Source organism: Cololabis saira, chromosome 17 (genome assembly GCF_033807715.1).
Source record: "Cololabis saira isolate AMF1-May2022 chromosome 17, fColSai1.1, whole genome shotgun sequence".
Lineage (NCBI taxonomy): Eukaryota > Metazoa > Chordata > Actinopteri > Beloniformes > Belonidae > Cololabis > Cololabis saira.
In genome coordinates this window covers 5,402,423-5,424,084 of record NC_084603.1, presented here as the reverse complement: position 1 = coordinate 5,424,084, position 21,662 = coordinate 5,402,423, and the positions used below count along the sequence as shown (strand labels likewise).

The 21,662-nt window shown below is 39.1% G+C and overlaps 1 protein-coding gene across 1 annotated transcript in view; it reads left to right on the top strand.

Annotated features, from left to right (window-relative positions):
- Positions 1-21,662, top strand: part of eys (eyes shut homolog) — a 235,197-nt gene that overhangs the window by 191,127 nt on the left and 22,408 nt on the right. Inside the window, exon 43 of the mRNA XM_061744588.1 lies at positions 3,872-4,095. Within this exon, the coding sequence (XP_061600572.1) occupies positions 3,872-4,095 (224 nt within the window). The remainder of the gene's footprint in view (positions 1-3,871; positions 4,096-21,662) is intronic.

Sequence of the window (21,662 nt, the reverse complement as noted above, 5' to 3'; positions counted from 1 at the left end):
ACACAAGGTAAACATGCTTGAACGTGCCATAAATTCATTCAGGGTCAATCTATTGTCATCCTGCAGCTCTGGTGGCTCATTGCTGATTGTATCGCACACCAATACAGCCAAGCCCTTTGCAAAAGTGTCCAGGCAGTGCTGCTTATTTCATTTGACGGTTCAGCTTTGTTGAGGACGCCGTCAGAGCGTTTAACTATGATGTGACTTTACATTGGCATTCCTCTGAACTCTGTCATCCGCATCCTTTTATTGGCTTTCAAGATGCAGCAGTAAAGTCATTGAAAGCTTAGATTAAAACCAACTTCCCAAATGATTGTGTGGTCGCACACCTCACTGTTCCTTCACAGAACACCTCCACTGGAGCTGTCCATTATATTACCTCCAGTGCCTTCATGCAACCATGACAAATGCCAATCTGGAAGGACTTTAAAAACCTATAGATACCAATGCGACTGCTTAGATTTTGAAATTGAAAACACCAAGATTTAATCTAATTCAAAATTGCTGCATTGTTAACTTTCATGACATCCCTTATTCATACCTGTATCTCCCATATTTCGAAAATCACGTTTAGAAAATGTGATAAAATGAAGTTTAAACAGGTGTATAAAAACCTTGCATATCGAAATTCATGCCAGATGTGTAATTTTATCTCGCTTCAATTTGCAAGGCAACATTCAAAATATAATATCAAAATGTATCAGATTTAAATATTAGGATGATGTGCAAGATTGCATGCGAACACTTTGGTAGGTTCATTATTTTAAATGTGCTTCTTTCTTGTATCCTAGGAAATAGTTGCTGTAACAGGAAGCTCAGTTTGTCTCAATATTGTGTTTAATCTTTCTACACTTTGAAACTGTGACAAGGACAATCACAGCAGACCTCTCTCTGAAGCAGTATGTATGCTGCGCCTGTTTCTAGATATTCACAAATTTGAACATTGTGGATCAATAATTCATAAACAAAACATTGTTTAGATACAAATGAAGCCTCTGTCTGTTAGTATGGAGTTGGACAGTCAGCTACAAGCTTATTTTCCATCCAAATGAGCTGTTATAGAGGATGCTCGGTTAAAATTAGTCTCTGGTTGGATGCAACTGTGTTATAGTAGATACTATAGAGTAGAGTAATACTAAAGAAACATACTTCTGTCTTTAAACCACAGTAGATTGATAATATTCACTCTAATTGTAAGAGTATAAATAAATTCTGTCCAGTGTCAGTGCAATATTGTTGTTGTTTTTTTTTTAAGTTTAAACAGAAAGATATGTATACTGGGCCATAGGGATTATGGGATACTGGGTGTGTTTCTAAGGGCCATTTAGCCTCTTTGTAAATGGAGCAAGAGTCTTCTTGGAGTTGGATTAATTTGTAAACTTGTTTAGGATGAGGTGTTGCCTTAAATGGAAAGTTCTGGGTCCTTCCACTGAGGGAAGAATGGAGTGGGGAGATTGAAAGGCGGATCAGTGCAGCGTATGCACTAATCTGGACTGTACCAGTGTGTTGTGGTGATGAGAGAACTGAATCCAAAGGAAGACGCTTTGTTTATTAGCTGATTTACGTTCCTACCCTGACCTATGGTCACAAACTGTGAGTAGTGACCAAAAAGACAAGGTGACGGATACAAGCGGAAATGTGTTTCCTCTACAGGGTGGCTGTACCTCTACATTGGAGATAGAGTGAGAAGTTCTGTCATTCAGAGCAGTCGCCTAGTAGAGTAACATGCCTCCTGGAAGGTATTATGGGAATGGTTAACTGGGAGGGGGCCCCGGAGCCAAACCAGTACATGCTGGAGAGATCAAATCTCTCAGCTGGCCCGGGGATGTCTCAGTATTCCACTGGAAGACCTAGATAAGCTTCCTGGAGAGAGAGTGGTGTGGGCCTCTCTGCGACAACCCAAATTTGTGTAAGTGGTAGTTAATGCATGCATTGGATTGATTGTTAAACATGAGGCCAAATTTACCATCAAGAAAACATGTTTGTGCATGCTGTCAGTTTGACGGCCTTCCAAGTTGGTGGCCAGCTCCAGCAACGATTCGCCAGCTTGGATCTGCACATGGTCCCGGAGACGCAACATAACTTAGGGGTGTCAATTTCCCTTATGTATAAAAAGTTATGGCTTAAGGAAGGTTTAGGATTGGTCTTATTCATTTTATTTGCTTCTGGATGAGAAACCCAGATAGCTATTGCTCTTCACTTTGAATGTCTTTGGCTAAAACCAATTTTGATTACACCAGGTTAAATGTCTATCCAGGCATACAAGAATTTACTAATTTTGTTGGTGAAAACATGAATTATTGTTATATTTACAGCATCATTGATATGACATTTCCTGACTTTTTTGTTTTGTGTATTAATAATGTGTACGTTTTAAGATGTAATCCAGCTTTATCTTGAAGTGTTCTTAAAGGGGACCTATTATGAAAAACACGTTTTTTCTTGCTTTAACATATATAAAGTGGTCTCACCTCAGCTTGATAACTCAGAGAAGGAGGAAAGCAACCAAATTCTGCAGAGTCTGTACAGCCGCCCAGATGAGCCATCCAGTGTCATGTGACTTCTACGAGCCGTTCAAATTCTGCTCTGCGTGAAACCACGCCCACAACTAACTCCGCCGGCCGGAGCTTCCGCCATTTTTTCTTGGCGCTGTATTGTGTCATCGCGTCAGGCAGGCAATCAGCACAGTGCCTCATTATCATAGCCCACTCAGAATCCCACATAGGAGTTTAGAAATTGGGAAGATAAAGACATGGCTCAGAGGCTGAATTTCTAATTTATTTAGCAAAAACAATCAAAAGCTTGTTTTTAAGACATTCAAGGCCTGTTTAAAATAGGTATTAGATGCCATAATAGGTCCCCTTTAAATTTTATATCGAAATATTGTCAATTGTATATTGAAATATACAATATATATTGAAACGGGAAATGTCTCACCGTTCATCAGACAGTGGTCATGAGATTATTGATAAATGAATTGGAGGACTATAGATGATAGAACGTCTTATATCTGACTGAAAGGAGCATTAATTTGAGATTTACTGTCACTATGTTTTATTTGTGGTGGGTTTTTGTTTTCAAGAATGTCGAATTCATGTTTTCCAAAATTATCATAAATATTGATTAAGTAAAACAAAAAAAATTGTATTTATTTATTTAAAAACAACAGAAGTCATCATTAAACATAACATCTCTGTAATTCAGTGCTCTTGTGAGGTGATATTTTGCTACATTTTATGAAGCTCTGCATTAAAAGCAGACCCAATTATACTTGTTAAATATATCATTATGGTTGGATAAGCTGCAAGTTCACAAAGTGTATCGTTAGTAATTTTACCCAATTAGTTCACACATTAAAGATAGCCAGCAGTCAAGTTTAGAAACATGTTTCTCATTGTATAAGAATATGTATGAACCTCAATTATACCCAGAGGTCTTTGGTGATTGACACATTCAATATGGCATATGTTGATCTATCCAAGCTTTTAGGGTTCATCACATGCCCAACAGCAGGCTGATTGACTGCATCCATACCTACGTGGAGAGCCGAAAAGCCTGCAAGAAGCACTGCAGGATTTAAAATAATAAACCTACCAAAGTGTTTCAAAATGTAAATGCTACAAGTAATTTCTTAACATTTTATGAAACCACAATATGCTGAAAAAAACAATAGCTTTAACCTATTTATCTTAATGCACACCAGAGTCTTATAAATGTATTAATAATGACATGGTGCAGAATTACAAACACTGATTCTGTGAATCTGTTATTGACTTAAAGCTTCATTTTGAGTTTGAGTTATATTGTAGGGCTTAGTGGGAATTATTTAACAATTATGCAGATCTCCAGATTTCCCACGTTTTCTTTGCAGGAATCCTTTGGACCTATATATCTCGGAGATATTTCATCGCACTGGGAGATGCATGATGGGCGTACAAAAGGAGAGAAAAGATTCATTGGCTGCATCAAGGAACTTGCGATCAACTCAAAGGAGATTGACCTGGTGGGTGACGCAGTGAAAGGGAGAAACATCAAGGACTGTGACCTCCCTGTCTGCCAACACCTTCCCTGTCGTAATGGAGGAACATGTGTAAGGTAAGAGGTAATAAAGGATTATTTAACAGTGTAGGAACTTTAAACTTCCGGCAATATAAAATAACATACTTGATATACTTTTTTATTATTCAAATAAAAATTATACACAGCACCAAAAGATTAAAATGCCATGCTTGAAATGACTACAAATGCAACTAAAAGAAGATTTTTTTTTGCCATATGACCTGAACTATTCCCACACTGAAGTCACTATGATGCAGATGTATCTGAGCCACAGTTTATCAGCCAAAAGAATTTCGTGTATAGTACGAGTTTAAATTATTTTCCTAGTCTCTAAAGGCATTGATATAGCTGTGGCTGCAAAACTAGTGTTGGGCGCACACCAGTTAGTTAGTCAGCTGCTGAAATGACAGCTTGTCAGCTCCGTTGCTTGAGTAACTCAGCCGTCGGTGACTAATTTCTGTGTGTGCCTACACACCAGTAACTGAGCTTAGCGAAATATTGAATTGGGACTTGAAATAAGTGAGAGAACAGTATAAATTGTTTATTAACGGTATTAAGGATTAGAACATTTCATTTGCAGTCCAAAACATTGACAATTTATTGCATCAAATCATGTAATGCCTACGTAAGTTCATAGCACAAAATAATACTATAAAGGCAGTCCAGTAGTGAAATGACGATGATTGACGAATGATTCACAAAGGGTGGACATTGCATCACCCCCCCCAGTAAATGGAAGATTTCTAAGTTGAAGAGTAGTTTGATTTTATGAAAAATGTTAAATTTGCTGATGAGATTTACTTATAAAAACATACAAACCTTGCAGGAGAATTGCAGATTATATAAAAACCGGGACTCTTCATTAATGAGAGTCTCATGTTTCATAATTTTTTTCAATAATTTGCATGCTTTTACGACAGGCTTCAATGTGGAGGCCACATTGCATTTATGGAAAAAGGTTCTTCCATTCGTCAATGGTTTGTTTATTATCTTTCTCAGCCATCATTCCTCTTTAGAAACTTTTATTGGTTTGTTTGTTTTTTGTGTACTTTGGATTATTATGCTTGAATATTTACATTAGGTCTCTAGAGAGGTCGAGTCCAACACTATTTTCGTTTATGCACAGGTGTCTATGGTGATATCTATAAATGTCACCTCTTCTTCAGCTCCATACCACTCTCCCATACTTCTGTACATTGCTGTCTATGAATTCATTGACTCTGAATTAATTGAGATGATCTTTGAAAGATATAGGCAAAAAATGCTGAACAGCATCTGGACCAAAACTTTAAACTTGGTCTCATCTGAACAAAAATGTGCTCTCAGTACTCATCTGTCTTGTTCTACCATGTATCTAAATTTAATCTTAAGGTTGGGCTGATGAGCAAGCTTTTTTTTCTTCTTTTTTTTATGTCTCCCTGTATCTTTTCCATCCTTGTGAAAAAGCCTTTTTAGCGCCTGTAGAAGTACTTATTCATGTGGAACCATGATGCAGACATGGAGACAGACAAAGCCCATGGGTCCAGAACTGAGCAAGCTCTGGGGCCAGACGCATAAAAGTCTCTGCAGCTTGCTGACTAAAACTTTGTGCATGTACGAAGCCAGAAGTCTGACGTGAGGGACTTATCATTTTTATCACGTATATAAGAATGTGTACGTAGGGTTATCAGAAATGCACTGCAGTAATTGTAATATGGTACTTATGTATATGAGCCTTAATTCCGCTCCAATGTTTAACCTTGATTGAATCTTTGCACCAAACCTAAATAGCCACAAAAGTGGAAATGAAGACTAAAATGGTGAACCTGAGGCTGCTACCAGTAAAACAGAGGAAAAAGGAAAAAGAAAAGGAAATCTGTTCTCTTTAATACCTCTGTTCTGGGATCATGAACGGTGTGAAAGCTACTGAATGGAAAAACGTAATCAGCCAACTTAGAGCAATCAGCTCTACGTTCACAGCTAAGGAGCCTGCACAAGTGAAAGACAGGAACAGGGTAACAGAGGGAGGACAAATAACTCCTGGTATTTCTGTTACGCATGAGCAGATCCCCTTTATATTGGGTCAGCTGTGCATGGAAATGATCAGGAGCAAGACACACATCTACTGATAGAGCATGGTCTGGTGACTGTTTTCTTAAACAGCTCTGGAAACCTACAGTACAGTAATGAATAAACCACCTAATTATTATAAGCCAGTCAGTCATAACAATCTCTAAATAGTTTTTCCTTCCTTGTTTCATCCACTTACATGACTGCTATGCACAACTGTAACTTTTTATAGCACCTACATATTATATAGATAGTGAAACATATATCTTTTTTTCCAGTTCCATTTTACAAAACCAGATTTCAATGGATCTAAAATTGTGTGTACTCATGGTCTGAAGAATTGATGAGGGGCACACATTCTCACTGCACATTTCCTTCATAAATAACAGTCTGAGTGTAGAAAAGGTTGTACACATGGGTTTAGCGTGCATACATCATTTATGTGTCTGACCTTTGGTGTTCAGACGCTTTTATCACCACGTCCTTTTGCCCCCCCCCCCTTCTGTTTCTGTCATAACGGGCGTATCCCCTTCTGCTGCATTAAGTTTCTACTTTGAAGCTTGGGTTTTTACAGTATTTATTTTTTTATCGATTACATGTCTTCATATCATGCAGGTTTGAATCATTTGACTTTGAAGCTGCAGAATAAATTGCTCAGGTGTGGGTCCGCCGCTGCTGCATACTGTAAATGTGCTGTAACAGAGGATGAAAGTGAAAAGGAACGAACGCTTCTGCTCTCCCTCAAGACAGCAACGCTTCTTTCTGTGTCGAGTCAGCAAATTTGAAGAGGTCAGATGATTGTTGACCATTTCATGGTTTATTCCAGTTTCCAGCTTATTTCACGCAATGCTGACATGTTTTTACTTTAAGATTAGATAACAGCTAATATAAACTTAGACTCTAAGGAACCATGTTTCCAAAGATTATTTGTTTCAGCAAGAGAAGCTTAATTTCAATCTTAAGTGCCCCCAAAAAATCCCATTTATTACATCATTACAATTTATATGTAATAAACGGGATAAAACAAAAGTCACTCTTGGTTGTTCCACTGTTTTACTTTGATGGCCCCCCTTTAATCTGACTTCAGTGGAGTAAAAAATTTGTTGTGCAGGCCCTTCCAGCATTACACAAAGTAACTATACAACAAAGAAAATAATAGAAAATCTGTTCTGAGATACAAATATTACTTGACATCTGCTGTATGTGCACATTTAAAGTTCACTGTACTCTTTAACAAGGTGATAATATATGTTAAAAGCTTTCTGTGCCGCCCCTAGCATTATTGCAAATTACAGTCTGTGTAAAGCACGTGTACTGAATTTGTCACACCACAGAAAATAGGTCAATAACAGCCATGCAAAGCATGAATGATTAAAATAATTACCAAGACCATAAAACGGAAGTTTCAGAATTGTTAAAAAATGAGTAGACGCTTGGGGGTCAACCCACCACATCTCTCAGACCAGCTGTTAAATCTGCTGAGCCAATAGTAGGAGCGATTTATCCGATAATCCCAACTGCCTCAAGGCAAAGTTTGTAAAACTACTTTGTGTAAAATGGTCACTGCAGAGGCGGCTGTAAGTGCTGATACTTTTCTCTGAGATTTTTTTTTTCTTTTGCAGAAGAAACGGCTGAACATAACTGCATTATCTACAGATAGTTAGTCCACCTCATCTTCACCGAATTTTAAAGGGGACCTATTATGGCATCTAATACCTATTTTAAACAAGCCTTGAATGTCTTAAAAACAAGCTTTTGATTGTTTTTTGCTAAATAAATTAGAAATTCAGCCTCTGAACCATGTCTTTATCTTCCCATTCTCTAACCTCATTATCTATGCAGGATTCTGAGTGGGCGGGGAGGCTATGATAATGAGGCTCTGTGCTGATTGGCTGCCTGAATGACGCGTAGCAGAGGAGGGCACAAAGCAAGTTTTTACAACCAGCAACAGAGCAATTCGCATGTCTAGCTCGAACAGACGCCATCACGATACACCGCTACGAAAAAATGGCAGAAGCTCCGGCCAGCGGAGTTATTGTTGATGTTCCGGCCAGAGTTAGTTGTGGGCGTGGTTTCACGCATCGGAGGCCAACCTATGTAAATCGCTCCCGTCGTTACGTAATGATGGGGGCAGAATCTGAACGGCTCGTAGATCCACATCACACTGGATGTCTCATCCAGGCGGCTGTACAGACACTGCATAATTTGGTTGCTTTCCTCGTTCTCTGAGTTGGCAGGCTGAGGGGAGACCACTTTATATATGTTAAAGCAAGAGAAAATGTGTTTTTCATAATAGGTCCCCTTTAACAAAAGATTCTAATTTATTCTACAAATTCAGAAATCTGTGAAAACAAGTTTGTATTAGGAAAGCTATCCACTATAGCTATATAATTGATTACAGTGATCTAGTTACATTTTAGTATTAATCATATCAGTTTTTGTCCATTTCCGTTTAAGTACATCACGCCAATTTTTCATCATCTTTTACACGTCTATTTTCTCACAAATATGACCAAATCTCTAATTTTGCCTGATACAGATTTAAAAACCCTTTGATTATTTTTTTTTATTGATTTTTCTTTTTTTTTAATACATTTGCCTTGAGCAGCTGTACCGACTAAAGTTGTGTCCTTTTACGGTCAGATTGTTTGCGGAATTTTCTACTGTATCTTTATTGTTTTATTACTACAAATGGGGGCAATAAGGTCTACTCTTCCTTCTTTATCTCCAGTGGCACAGCTCATCTGGCTGCCATCATTTCCCACTTACCAGCAATTTTGCCTGTCTTTTTAAGAGCGCATTAACTACACGTGATGCTCTTTCACCTTTGGTAATTTAGGAAATAGCTACCCTAAATGTCTTCTTCATTGTGCTATGACACTATCAATTAACAGTTGCATTTATTAAACAGGAGATGAAAAAGGGCACCATGAATATTGGGATATGAATAGCTATAAGAATGCCAATTAAGAGCCAGTAGTCACATTGGCTTGTCATGTGCAGCAGTGTGAGCCGTGCAATTATCTGTGTGATGAATATGCGTTATTACAGTATCCTTTTGAACCACATGTCATTCTGGGGTCATCAGGAGTTTAAGGCGCTCCTGCTCATTGTATTAGTTACCCTGGATCACACTACCATAACTATAAGATGAATGAAGGTTTTTATCATAGGTTCAGTTTGGATGATTTAGGGACCTTTGTCATGTGGTTTTCCTTCATTTGGGTATCTAGAAGTGTCAATATTGAAAGCAAGTGGATAATGGCTTGTGGTTGATGGGTGATACATACATATTAAAGACAATCAATCAGTATCTGAACTCTGGAGACATTTATTCTTCTATTGCAGCTCTGATGGTTTTTTATCTATTTTTTATCTCTACCATTTATAAACCTCAGCTGCAGGTCGCATAGACCTGTGTTAGCGGGTCTGTAAATACCGCAGGTGGAAATTGTTTCCAAGTAGCACGTGAACACACGTGCAGTAAGCATTGCCTCTTCATCTGTGCTAAAAAAAAAATGTAAACTCATTAGAGGAAAAAGTGAACACCTGTGCAGTTATCGAATACCACATGAAATTATTCCTGGATGAGAAGGTTAAAATAATGTGCACAACTGCACAATCCTCACTGTACAGTACACATGCAGTGACAGTCAGTGTGGTGTGGTGTGTCGAGACATGCACCTGGATCTTTTGCTCCCTGACTGTGAGTTTCTTGCTGGGGTGCCAATGCTGATGGCATCCCCTCGTGCCTCTGTCTGAACATGCAGTGAACATTTCATGGAGGCAGGTGGCATCGTGCTGCAGCGTGCCTTTGTTTTAGATCTCATGAACACAGAACTGGGACTGTGCACACTATACTGCACCCCACAACATGTAGCTGTTTATGAATATCTTTTATTCTTTTTCAATTTCAGATTGTGTTTTTGTTTGTGTCATGGTATATCATGACTATGTTTAAAAGTAATAGGACAAGAAGATAATATATGTATTACTCCGATTGTTTTTGTTGGGGGTGGAAGAGTGTTATTTACTGTGGCAAAGGTTTGTGATTCATGAATGATTTTCCACTGCAGTATCCCAACTTTGTGTTTACAGTTTGGTTTTTGTGCAGATAAAATGTGACGTGAATCTAGGGATCCTAGAAGTTCTCGTACAGGGATTTAATATCTGTAAACAAAGCTTGCCATCTCCTCTCGTCACCATTTGTTTTTTTCTGCTAATCTAACTGGCCTATGACAGAAGCTGCATTATTACTAAAATTTCCATTATGAATCTTCTCATGTAACAGAAACTACCCAAAATGTCAAATTAAGACTGGTAAATGTGATAAAAGTGACTCAAAGGCCTTAATTTGTGGGCAATGAAACCAGAATAGAATTTGATGTTGACAGTAACTGCAGTGTCAGATAACGGTTCTCTTGGTGTCCGTCATTCTGAGGTACGTATTTCTCATAAATGTTGTCTTGATATAGTCTCAGTATAAAAGTGGTGATTACATCTGCTCTATTATTTTGAAAGGAGCATGTGCTTATATGAAGTAAAAGATAATAGAGTCATGGTTGATGTAAGTAACTTTTGCTGTTGAGAACAGGACAGGCATAAACTCACACCCAGAGCAAAATTTAGGATAAAACTCTCCGACCATTCATTAATTTATAACCAAGTGGTTGTAGTAAAGGGAGCACACTTTATCCCCCTGAACAGTGTCCTGCAAGTCCTGAGGCTTCTTTTGGTGGACTAAATAAAGACTGGGAAGTAAGCACTCTTCTGTGTGCTTTTGATGCTATATGGATTTTTACTTGAGATAATTTTACTACTTGCTTCCTCAAAAGTTACCTAATTTCTTTAACCTTTAGAATTTATAATTACTATAGAAAAAAAAATATTGATAATGATAAGGGGAAACCAACCCACACTTGGTTCAAATCATAGAGGAACAAAATGCCTTAAGTAATTTAAGATTTTATTATTATTATACACTAACTTGTTTCAATTTTTTTAAACAGTTCATACACAATAAAACAAGAAAAGTCTCTTTCTCTATGATTATTTCACATACCAAAGTTACTGAAAGCCAAGTATCGAAGTTGGATGTACAGGGTTCTTTTTTTGTTTCACATTGTTTTTTTTCTTTCTTTTAGTGTCGTTTCAAATCTGTCACTCACAAGCAAGACACCTTATTGTTTTTCTTAATTTATTTGTTTTTCTTTGGTTTTATGGTGATGGAGGTTCAGAGGTTAAAGCACTCAGAACCAGCTGAATTAGTTGCAAGGTCATATAATTAAGTGTGAAACATATGCATTATGCAATGTCCCCTGCAATCAAGTAAATTCACATGTTAATCCAAAAACCAGTAAACTATAAATAGGTCTTTGTCTTAATTCTATACAATTATGAGAGAAAAAAAGGAAAAACAACTTCTTCTTGGTTAGCTATATACAGTCAGTCCGGAAAGTATTCAAAACGCTTCACTTTTCCCACATTCTTTTATGTTACAGCCCTATTGATAATAGGAATAAATTCATTTTTTTTCTCAGAATTCTACACAAAACACCCCATAATGACAACATGAAAGAAGTTTTGATGCGACTTTTGTAAATTTATTAAAAATAAAAATAACAAGAAATCATATGAGCATAAGTATTCATAACGTTTGCTTAATACTCTGTAGAAGCTCCTCTGGCAGCAATTACAGCCTCAAGTCTTTTTGAATAGGTTGCTACAAGTTTGGCACACCTATTCTTGGGCAGTTTTGCCCATTCTTCCTTACAGACCCTCTCAAGCTCCATCAGGTTGGATGGGGAGCGTCGGTGTACAGCCATTTTCAGACCTCTCCAGAGATGTTGGATGGGATTCAGGTCTGGGCTCTGGCTGGGCCACTCAAGGACATTGACATGGTTGTTCTGAAGCCACTCCTTTGATATTTTGTCTGTGTGCTTTGGGTCGTTGTCCTGCTGAAAGATGAAGCGTCGTCCTAGTCTGAGGTCAACAGCACTCTGGATCAGGTTTTCATCCAAGATGTCTCTGTACATGGCTGCATTCATCTTTCCCTCAATCCTGACTAGTCGCCCAGGTCCTGCTGATGAAAAACACCCCCACAGCGTGATGCTGCCACCACCATGCTTCACTGTAGGGATGGTGTTCTCCAGGTGATGAGCGGTGCCTGGTCTCCTCCAAACACGACGCGTGGAATTCATGCCAAATAGTTCAATCTTTGTCTCATCAGACCAGAGGATTTTTTTTCTCATGGTCTGAGAGTCCTCCAGGTGCCTTTTGGCAAACTCCAGTCGGGCTGCCATGTGCTTTTTGGTAAGGAGGGGCTTGCGCCTGGTCACGCCACTCTACCATACAAGCCTGATTGGTGAATCGCTGCAGAGATGGTTGTCCTTCTTGAAGTTTCTCCTCTCTCCACAGAGGAACGCTGGAGTTCTGACAGAGTGACCGTCGGGTCCTTGGTCACCTCTCTGACTAAGGCCCTTCTCCCCCGATTGCTCAGCTTAGGCGGGCGACCAGCTCTAGGGAGATTCCTGGTGGTTCCAAACTTCTTCCATTTAAGGATGATGCAGGCCACAGTGCTCACTGGGACCTTCAAAGCAGCAGAATTTTTTCTGTACCCTTCCCCAGATTTGTGCCTCGAAACAATCCTGTTTCGGAGGTCTGAAGACAATTCTTTTGACTTCATGTTTGGTTTGTGTTGCAACATGCACTGCCAACTGTGAGAGCTTATATAGACAGGTGTGTGTCTTTCCAAATCAAGTCCAATCAACTGAATTCACCACAGGTGGACTCCGATAAAGCTGTAGAAACAACTTGAGAGAGATCAGTGGAAACAGAATGAACCAGAGCTCAATTTTGAGCTTCATGGCAAACGTTCTGAATACTTATGCACAGGTGATATTTATAGTTTTTTATTTTTTATAAATTTACAAAAATCATAACAAAACTTCTTTCATGTTGTCATTATGGAGTATTTTGTGTAGAGTTCTGAGAAAAAAAATGAATTTATTCCTATTATCAATAGGGCTGTAACATAAAAGAATGTGGGAAAAGTGAAGCGTTCTGAATACTTTCCGGACTGACTGTATTAAAAATGCCAAATTTACTGGCTACTCAAAAGCTCTGACAAAACATAAGCTTGTCATTCCGTTTGAAACTGACTCTTTGAGAAAATACGTAATTCGGTGAGTGGTGCAGATTGATATAGTAGTATGACTTCACAGTTCCCAGCCTTATCTCAAACCAACTTTACATCATGCTGCATTTGCTCCATCTAGCAGGAAGCTTAATAATTACAAAAGAGGCCAGGGGAGGCGTGTGAGTGGGGTTTATAGCTGCTGTGAACAGAATAGTGAAAACATGGATGAAAACGAGGCTTTTGTACTAAACCCTCTTTGGTATTCTGACCAAAACAAGTCCCAGACTTTTCTTAACTTGGAATATAATAGCCTTAATAGTTTGCGTCATCTCTTAAAAAAAAGGCAGAACATGTATCTCCTTTAAGCTCATGTGTGAAGGCTTGTTCTAAATCTTTTTTTTTAAATCATGTTTAATAGGCAACACAAAAGTTGTAGCGTTATTTTTCAAGGCTGACAAAATTCCTGTCACTGCAGGTTATTGTTGTTTTGTCAGATTTTACTCATGCAAGAATAGCTGGTGCGTTAGTTGAAGATCATTCTCAGTTATGGACCAATTTGATGCTCCATTCAAGTTTACATCAGCAAGACAGTCGACTGTAAGAAGGATGGATGGATTTAAAATAATCTGAAATGGCCATATTTATCACTAAAAAGGAATGTGCCACTCTGTACTATGATGTAACTGTAAATCTGAGGACTGAACAAATGTGTGTTTGCAACAGCTGATATTGTTTTTGAAGGGAAAACGCGTCGGTGGAGTAGTTTTTTTGTTGCAAGGATAGCGTGTTTCATACTCTCTCGGTTGTGAGTCTCTCGGTCGTCTAAGTGTTTTTTTTGTTTTTTTTTATCCTAGTTTGGCCCACAGGAATCTCTGAAAGCTCATGTATGCTGCCACAGAGGAAACAGCCAAACAGCCAAGAGTTATAACTGTCACAGATGATTCACTGAAACACACAATCTGAAAAATTCTAGCAGAGAAAATTATTCTTAAAGGTTTAAGAGTCTGACAGCAGAGTGTGAGTATTTGACTGATAGGCCAAGTCCATTATCATTTATCTGCAATGGCAAGAACTCTTGTCTCCTTTGATTAATGAGAAGCGTTTCTAAATTCCCAACGGGTGAATGTAAATATTGGCCCAATGGCACTTTCCTCTGTTAATAAAAAAATTGAAGGAAAAAAGAAAACACTTTATCATGCTTACTGAAATTTTTCAATCCTAACTTTGTGTACTTGAAAACTTTCCGTATGCACAGCCAAGCCAAAGGATGAGTCATTTAGTTTTAATCTAATATCAATGATCGATTGCACTGGAGAAAATAAATACTTTCAGTGTTATTGTACACATTCCAATTACCACTAAACAAGCTATGGATCAGCAAAACTGTGTGGAAAAAAATCCATTACCAACTCAACTAACAAATTATGACAAAACACATACATGAATCAGCACAATCTGCATGCAACAAGGGTTCACCGGTGAAGAACCTCCCTGCCTGGCTCACCCCTGAACAGCTTGTCAATCAAACTCCAGGCTTGTTTGACAAACAAGCATCATGTCCTCAAAAGCACCTCTCTTTGATTTTGAATCTTCATACATCCATTAACTTCCGGTTATCCAAGAGTGGGTCACAGACTGGAGTCGAGGCCCAGACCTCACTCTCCTAGCTCCTCTGGGGGGATATCAAGGTGTTCTCCGGCCAGCCGAGAGATTTCATCTCTTTGGTGTGTCCTGCGTCGTCCCAAGAGCCTCCTCCCATATAGGTGAGAGTGGGAACGTGGTACCTTGGCTTTTGGCTCAACTCTCTCTTCACCACAAAAGACCGGTGAAGAGTATGCCTTACCACAGGCACCACACCAATTGGCCTGTTGATCTCCCGCTCCATTCTCCCCTCACTCGCGAATAAGACCCCAAGATATTTAAACTCCTTCACTTGAGGAAGCATCTTATCCCAGAGAACATCCCACCTTTTTTCCAACTAAGAACCACAGTTTTGTATTTGGAGGTGCTGATTCTCATCCCTGCTGCTTGACACTCTACTGCCAACTGCTCCAGCGAGAGCTTAAAGGTATTGTGACATGAAAAGCACATTTTTCTTGATTTTTTGTGTTTTGTTGGGTGTCTTGACATCAATTACACCCAAAAAAAATGAACTTTTAACATTCAGTGTATTGTGTGCTTTCTGGGATTTTCCGCATAATTATGCAAAAAACGGCGCATCTGGTTTTGCTAAATCACCGCCCCCTCACCAGCTCCCTGTCTCCTCTCCTCTCCAGCGCACCATAAAGGCTGATTTATGGTTCCACGTTACACCGACACAGAGCCTACGGCGTAGGGCACAGGTGTCAAACTGAATCCCAGAAGGGCCGGTGTCCTGCATGTTTTAGATGTTTCACTGCTTTAACACACCTGATTCTAATTAATGATCGTCACCAGCTTGTCATCAAAGTCTGGATTGTTCTGTTGATGACACAGTCACTTGTATCATGGTGCAATGAAGCAGGGAAACATCTAAAACCTGCAGGGACACCGGCCCTCGAGGACTGGAGTCCGACACCCCTGGCGTAGGGTTACGCGGCGACGCGCACCGTACGCTGAACCCTACGGCGTAGGCTCTGCGTCGATTTAACGCGGAACCATAAATCAGGCTTAACACGGAGCTGTTTAGAGCCCCCTCTGTTCTCATCACCGGAGGACAACTGCTAAAAAGACCCGCGGCCACTGACTGGACTTAAGATAAGGGGACACTGCTGCTTCGCATGCCTTTATTTTTGTGATTGTTTGCTGTGGACTGATTTGCCGTGCTGCTTTTCCGTGCATGCTTCGCCTGTCGCTCCCGGCTTAACTCTCCGACGCCGCTGTTAGCGTATTGCTTGCGGGGAGCTACGGTGCTGCCTTCCAGTCCTCTGGTCCCGGTTGGACTTCATCCCCGGGCTGTAGTCGCCCTATCTGGGCTGTGTGTGTGGGTGTTTGTGGTTCGGTGTGCGCGCGTGTGTGTGGAGACGGCAGAAGTGTGTAGCAGTTGGGTTGGAGGAGGAGCGGGGCAATGATTGACAGGAAAGGGGGAAAAGGAAGCGTTTTTCACTGCGCAAAAAAACACCGTCATAAAAAGCCAGGCATGGAGTACTGGAGTGAAGTTTTTCTTGTTACACCTTTTTAGACACATTTGAGGGATATTGGCCAAGACTTTTAATAGTGTTAAAAGCATGTTAAAAATTATGTCACAATACCTTTAAGATCATGACCTGATGAAGCCAATAGGACCACATCATCTGCAAAAAGCAGAATTGCAATATTGATCAGAACTGATCAGAGGTACTTGATTTGGATATTATAATATAAGCAACATTCTAATAAATGGATAAAAAAAAAATATTTTGAAACCACTGCGTGTTGATCATCTGTCTTATTGCACTTTGTTTCCCACCTGGTGGCCAAGTCAGTGGTGTAGGCAAATATTCATGAGGCCATCATCTGCATGTGGTGTTTGTGGAAATGATGACACAAGTTGTGTGAATTTTATTCTTTTAGCAGAAGCTCACCGTTTTTTACCATTTCCATTTCCTCATCTATACACATACTGTACTGGACATGTTCACTTGTTTTTTTGTTTGTTTGTTTTTTCATGCCAGTGTTTGTGTAACTGAACAACAGTCTGTCCCCATTTTTCTTCATAGATATATCTGATATTCAGGTTTATCTCACTTTTCGCACTTAGGTCTCCGCCCCAGAGTTTGTTTAAATCGCTGATCATCATCTCTGATACACATGTTAAATAAAGGTCCTAGTGCTACTGTTGTCTGGCTTTCAGTGACCTGCTTGAGATTGTTGCAACTTTACTTACTTATTATTTGGAATATGAATTTCTGCTCAACCTATTATTTACTCTCTTGGTTTGACCCAGACAGATGTTGGAGTGACGCATAAGCTTTCTGAGGTGAAATTATTTTTTTATTGCTTTATAACAAGCATTGTCTGGGATTTAGCCTGAGGCTGCCACACCACGATTTAAAAGTAAAGCAAATGTGCAAAGAACTCTTAATTTGCAAAAACAACAATATTTCAGACATCATGGAAAATGTATTCAGTTTGATAAAGCATATGTTTTCCAAGTTATGTCTGTGTTTTATTTTTGCTTTACTTGGCCTGTCAGGGTTCGGGATTTATCAAATGAAACTTAAATAAATACACTTTAATGTTTGAAAGTATGGCATGAATTCACAGCTTTCTCTGAAGGCTGGAGTGTTCCCAGTCGAACAGAATGTTGTTTGATCTTTTCAAAATAGTTCTAATGCGGTTTATGTTTCCTTTTTTTAAAGGATTTTACTTCATTATGTGTATGAATGTCACTTTTGTGTATATTTCTATGGCACCATGTTTCAAACGATTATGGGATGGAGCTTTAACAGATATTCTCCTTCTTCAATACCAAGCAAATGTTTGCAATAGCACCTGGAAGAGGCCAAGCAGCAGCCAGCTCAAACAAGAGAACAGGTGCCACCTGCAAATTCCACTGCGTACGTTTCCTCATGATAAAATTCTTAATACAAATAAGTTATTTAGGAACTGACATTCTTTCACATGACCTTCCCTCACGTTCCTTAAGCTCCATGGAAACAAACTTCCAGTTGAATACCAAAGCAGTTCCACTCTATCAATAATAGCTTTTTTTTTTAAACTTCTTTTTTTTTTTCCTCTCAAGAGTTGAAGTGTAATAATTCATTCCTAACTGATGACTGAATGGCAGTTGAGCTTCATCAGTTCCTTATTACAGTTGCCGAACAACATCTACTTAAAAAAGATGAGTTCTGTAAATAACTTTGAAGAATGTTCCAGCTGACAAGGGTATCATGAGCTAGCAGGTCAGCAATTCGTATTTTCTTTTTGGTACTTATTGGAGGAAAAATGTCTTATTTTCTTCAATAATTTATCCAGCTGTGTGCGGTGTGGTGCGGTGCAGATTGAAATAGTGTGAGACACTTTGGGTACCAGCCTCATGGATTGTTAATTAACATATTCAAATTACTCTGCAAACTACAATTTTGATAGTATAAATTTGTAATCAAAGTGATTGCCTGAAGCAAATTAAAATAACCCTTTGTCACCTCACACATCAAGTTTTTCATTAAGCCAATTAAAACTCATCTGGTCTCAGCCGTGTCCCTTCTGCTGCTCTACACTTCTGCACCTTAACTCTGAGGTGTCAGAGACCTGCACCGGCTCATTTTACTTCTTCTACTCAAGTCAATTAAGAGTGGATTTTTAAAAGTTTATCTTTCCCTGATGTAGATGTGGTTAAACAGGCTAAGTTTTTTGCACTATTCTTTCTTTATGCCTTTTTGAGGATTACATTTATTTAATGAGAATATTTCTTTCTTTAGAAGGCGAAACTTCACGCACTGCTGACTGATTTCTGTCCTGTTAACTACAATTTGCGTTCAGCACCAGCGAAAGGTGGTTTAGTCAGTGAAGGGTAGATTATACGTTTTATGTAAGATATTATTCATACCTCAGTGCTTTTTTTAATGTATACTGTACTTTTGGTTCAGGCAAAATGTTTGAGCTGGAGGAATGACGTACAAAAGCAACAAATGAAAAAGTGTACACTCGCTCAGTTAATGTCAGGTTCAACTCTTGGTTTTCACCATCAGGGGGGTTGTACACTTTTCATAGCTATCACCATGAAAAAATTATAAAACAGTTTTTAGATACAAGCTTGATACATGTAAAACATCGCCTAGCAGCTGATCAGTTCTTTCAAAAATTATAAGAATGTCAAAAGTCATCAGTGCATGGACAGTTAGTGTCTGCAGTTTCAACATTTGACTTTCTCTGACAGGCATCTTCTTAATAGATACAGATGTGGACATATTTGTTGGTACCCCTCCATCAAAAATAGACAACCCACAACTGACAAAAGTAACGCTAAATGAAAATTAACTCATAATTTACTCATCCTTTAAGAAAAAAATGTAAAAAAAAAAAAAAAGGTTGGTGCCCTCAACTTAATATTTTGTTGCATCAACTTTTGGTGCAATCGCTTCAATCGAGACGTCTGCATCCGTAGACAGGTTTTTTGGTTCACTCCTAATGACAAAACTGCTCCAGCTGTCTCTGGTTTGAAGGGTATCTTCTCCAGACTGCATCTTTGAGCTCTGGCTTTCCGCTCTTTTCCCAGATGATCAGTGGGATTCAGATCTATCAGGCCTGATAGAATTTAGCCACTTCAGAATAGTCCAATCTTTTGTTCTTAGCCTTTTGTGTTATTAGCTGTGTGTTTATGGTCATTATCCTATTGGAGGAACCTTTGCCTGCAACATAGACCAAGTTTTCTGACACTGGGGAGCACGTTTCAGAAAGCCAAACAGTGATAGATGGTGAGATCTGACACTGATGCAGCTTGACCTTGGAGTTCACTTGAATGTCTTTGGAAGGTGTTCTGGGTCTTTGGTTACCATAAGTATAATGTGTCACTTCAATTTGTCTTCACATTTCCTCTTGGGGGCACTTCCAGGGGGGTTGGCTCTAAATGAAAGTTGCACTATTGTCACGGAAACATCAAGCTGCTTGGAGACCGTCTTGCAGCCTTTACCTTTAACATGCAGGTCTATAATTTTCTTTCAAATTTCCTCAGACAACTTTCTCCTTTCCTTCCTCTGGTCCGAGACAACATTTCATCCTTTAAATAGTTAAATTGACTGAACCGCGAGATTGATTATGCCAAATTATTATACCAACTATTTTGTCGCCAGATTGTTTTTACCGGCTGGTTTTTATTAGTCAGTTTTCAGTGAGGTACCAGTGCATTTGTCAATGTTTATGATCAGCTATATACAATGCACCCGGAAAGTATTCACAGCGCTTCACTTTTAACACATTTTGCTATGTTACAGCCTTATTCTTAATTTGATTAAATTCATTAGAAATGAAATTCTACACGCAACACCCCATAATTACAACGTGAAAAAGGTTTATTTGAGATTTTTGCAAATGTATTAAAAATAAAAACAAAGAAATCATATGTACATAAGTATTCACAGCCTTTGCTCGATACTTTGTTTATGCACCTTTGGCAGCAATTACAGCCTCAAGTATTTTTGAATATAACGCCACAAGCTTGGCACACCTATCTTTGGGCAGTTTTGCCCATTCCTCTTTGCAGCACCTCTCAAGGTCCATCAGGTTGGATGGGAAGCGTTGGTGCACAGCCATTTTCAGATCTCTCCAAAGATGTTCAATCGGATTCAAGTCTGGGCTCTGGCTGGGCCACTCAAGGACATTCAAAGAGTTGTTCTGAAGCCACTGCTTGGAATCTTGGCTATGTGCTTAGGGTCGTTGTCCTGCTGAAAGATGAAGCGTCGTCCCAGTCTGAGGTCAAGAGCGCTCTGGATCAGGTTTTCATTCAGGATGTCTCTGTACATGGCTGCATTCATCTTTCCTTCTATCCTGACTAGCAGAGGTGGACAGAGTACTCGACCCCAGTACTTGAGTAAGAGTACAAATACTACAGGTCAAAATTTACTCCGTTACAAGTAAAAGTAGCTCAGTCAAAATATTACTCGAGTAAAAGTAGAAAAGTACTTGCTTTTAAAGGTACTTAAGTATCCAAAAGTAAATGCTTTTAAATTTACTTTAAGTAAAAGTAAGAGTAAGAGTAAGAGTACATTTCTTATTTTCCACATCAGTAAATTACTATATTTTTTATAAATTAATTTAAGGATCTTTTAACTCTTGTTTCTGAGAATTAACTCTTTGAAACCAGCTGTTGAGTTGTTGAAAGCAGAGAGGTAGTTCTGCTTCGGCAGACACAATAAACATTTGAAAATAAATGTCTGTGGTTTTTCTGTGCCCTCGTTTTTTACTCGGTCGAACTCAAACATTGAGTTAAGATACGGCCAAGGATTTTGTGAAAGTCCCTGCTCCGAGTCCGGCTCATTATCAGACTCAGACGACTCAGCGGATTGTCTTTCTTCTCCTGACGCAGGCGTAGCCATTGTTGCGGCTCTGTCTTGACAAACGCAGGCTACCGGCGGTATCTTTTTGAGGAGGCTTGACGTATTTCCGCTTTACGTACATCCCAGTGGAGAGCGTGCACTGTGATAGGTCTCCTCCTTTGACAAAAACAGCTTGTGTCCAATAGGATTTTAGGGAAGAAAAAAAAGAGCAGACCTGAAAGTAACGAGTACTTTTTAGCCTTCCTAGAAATTTACTCGAGTAAAAGTAAAAATATTTGTCTTGGAAATGTATTCAAGTAAGAGTAATAAGTACCAAAGAAATCTAATACTCAAGTAAAGTACAAATCCTCTGGATATGTACTTAAGTACAGTACTCAAGTAAATTTACTCCGTTACTGTCCACCACTGCTGACTAGTCTCCCAGTTCCTGTTGCTGAAAAACATCCCCACAGCATGATGCT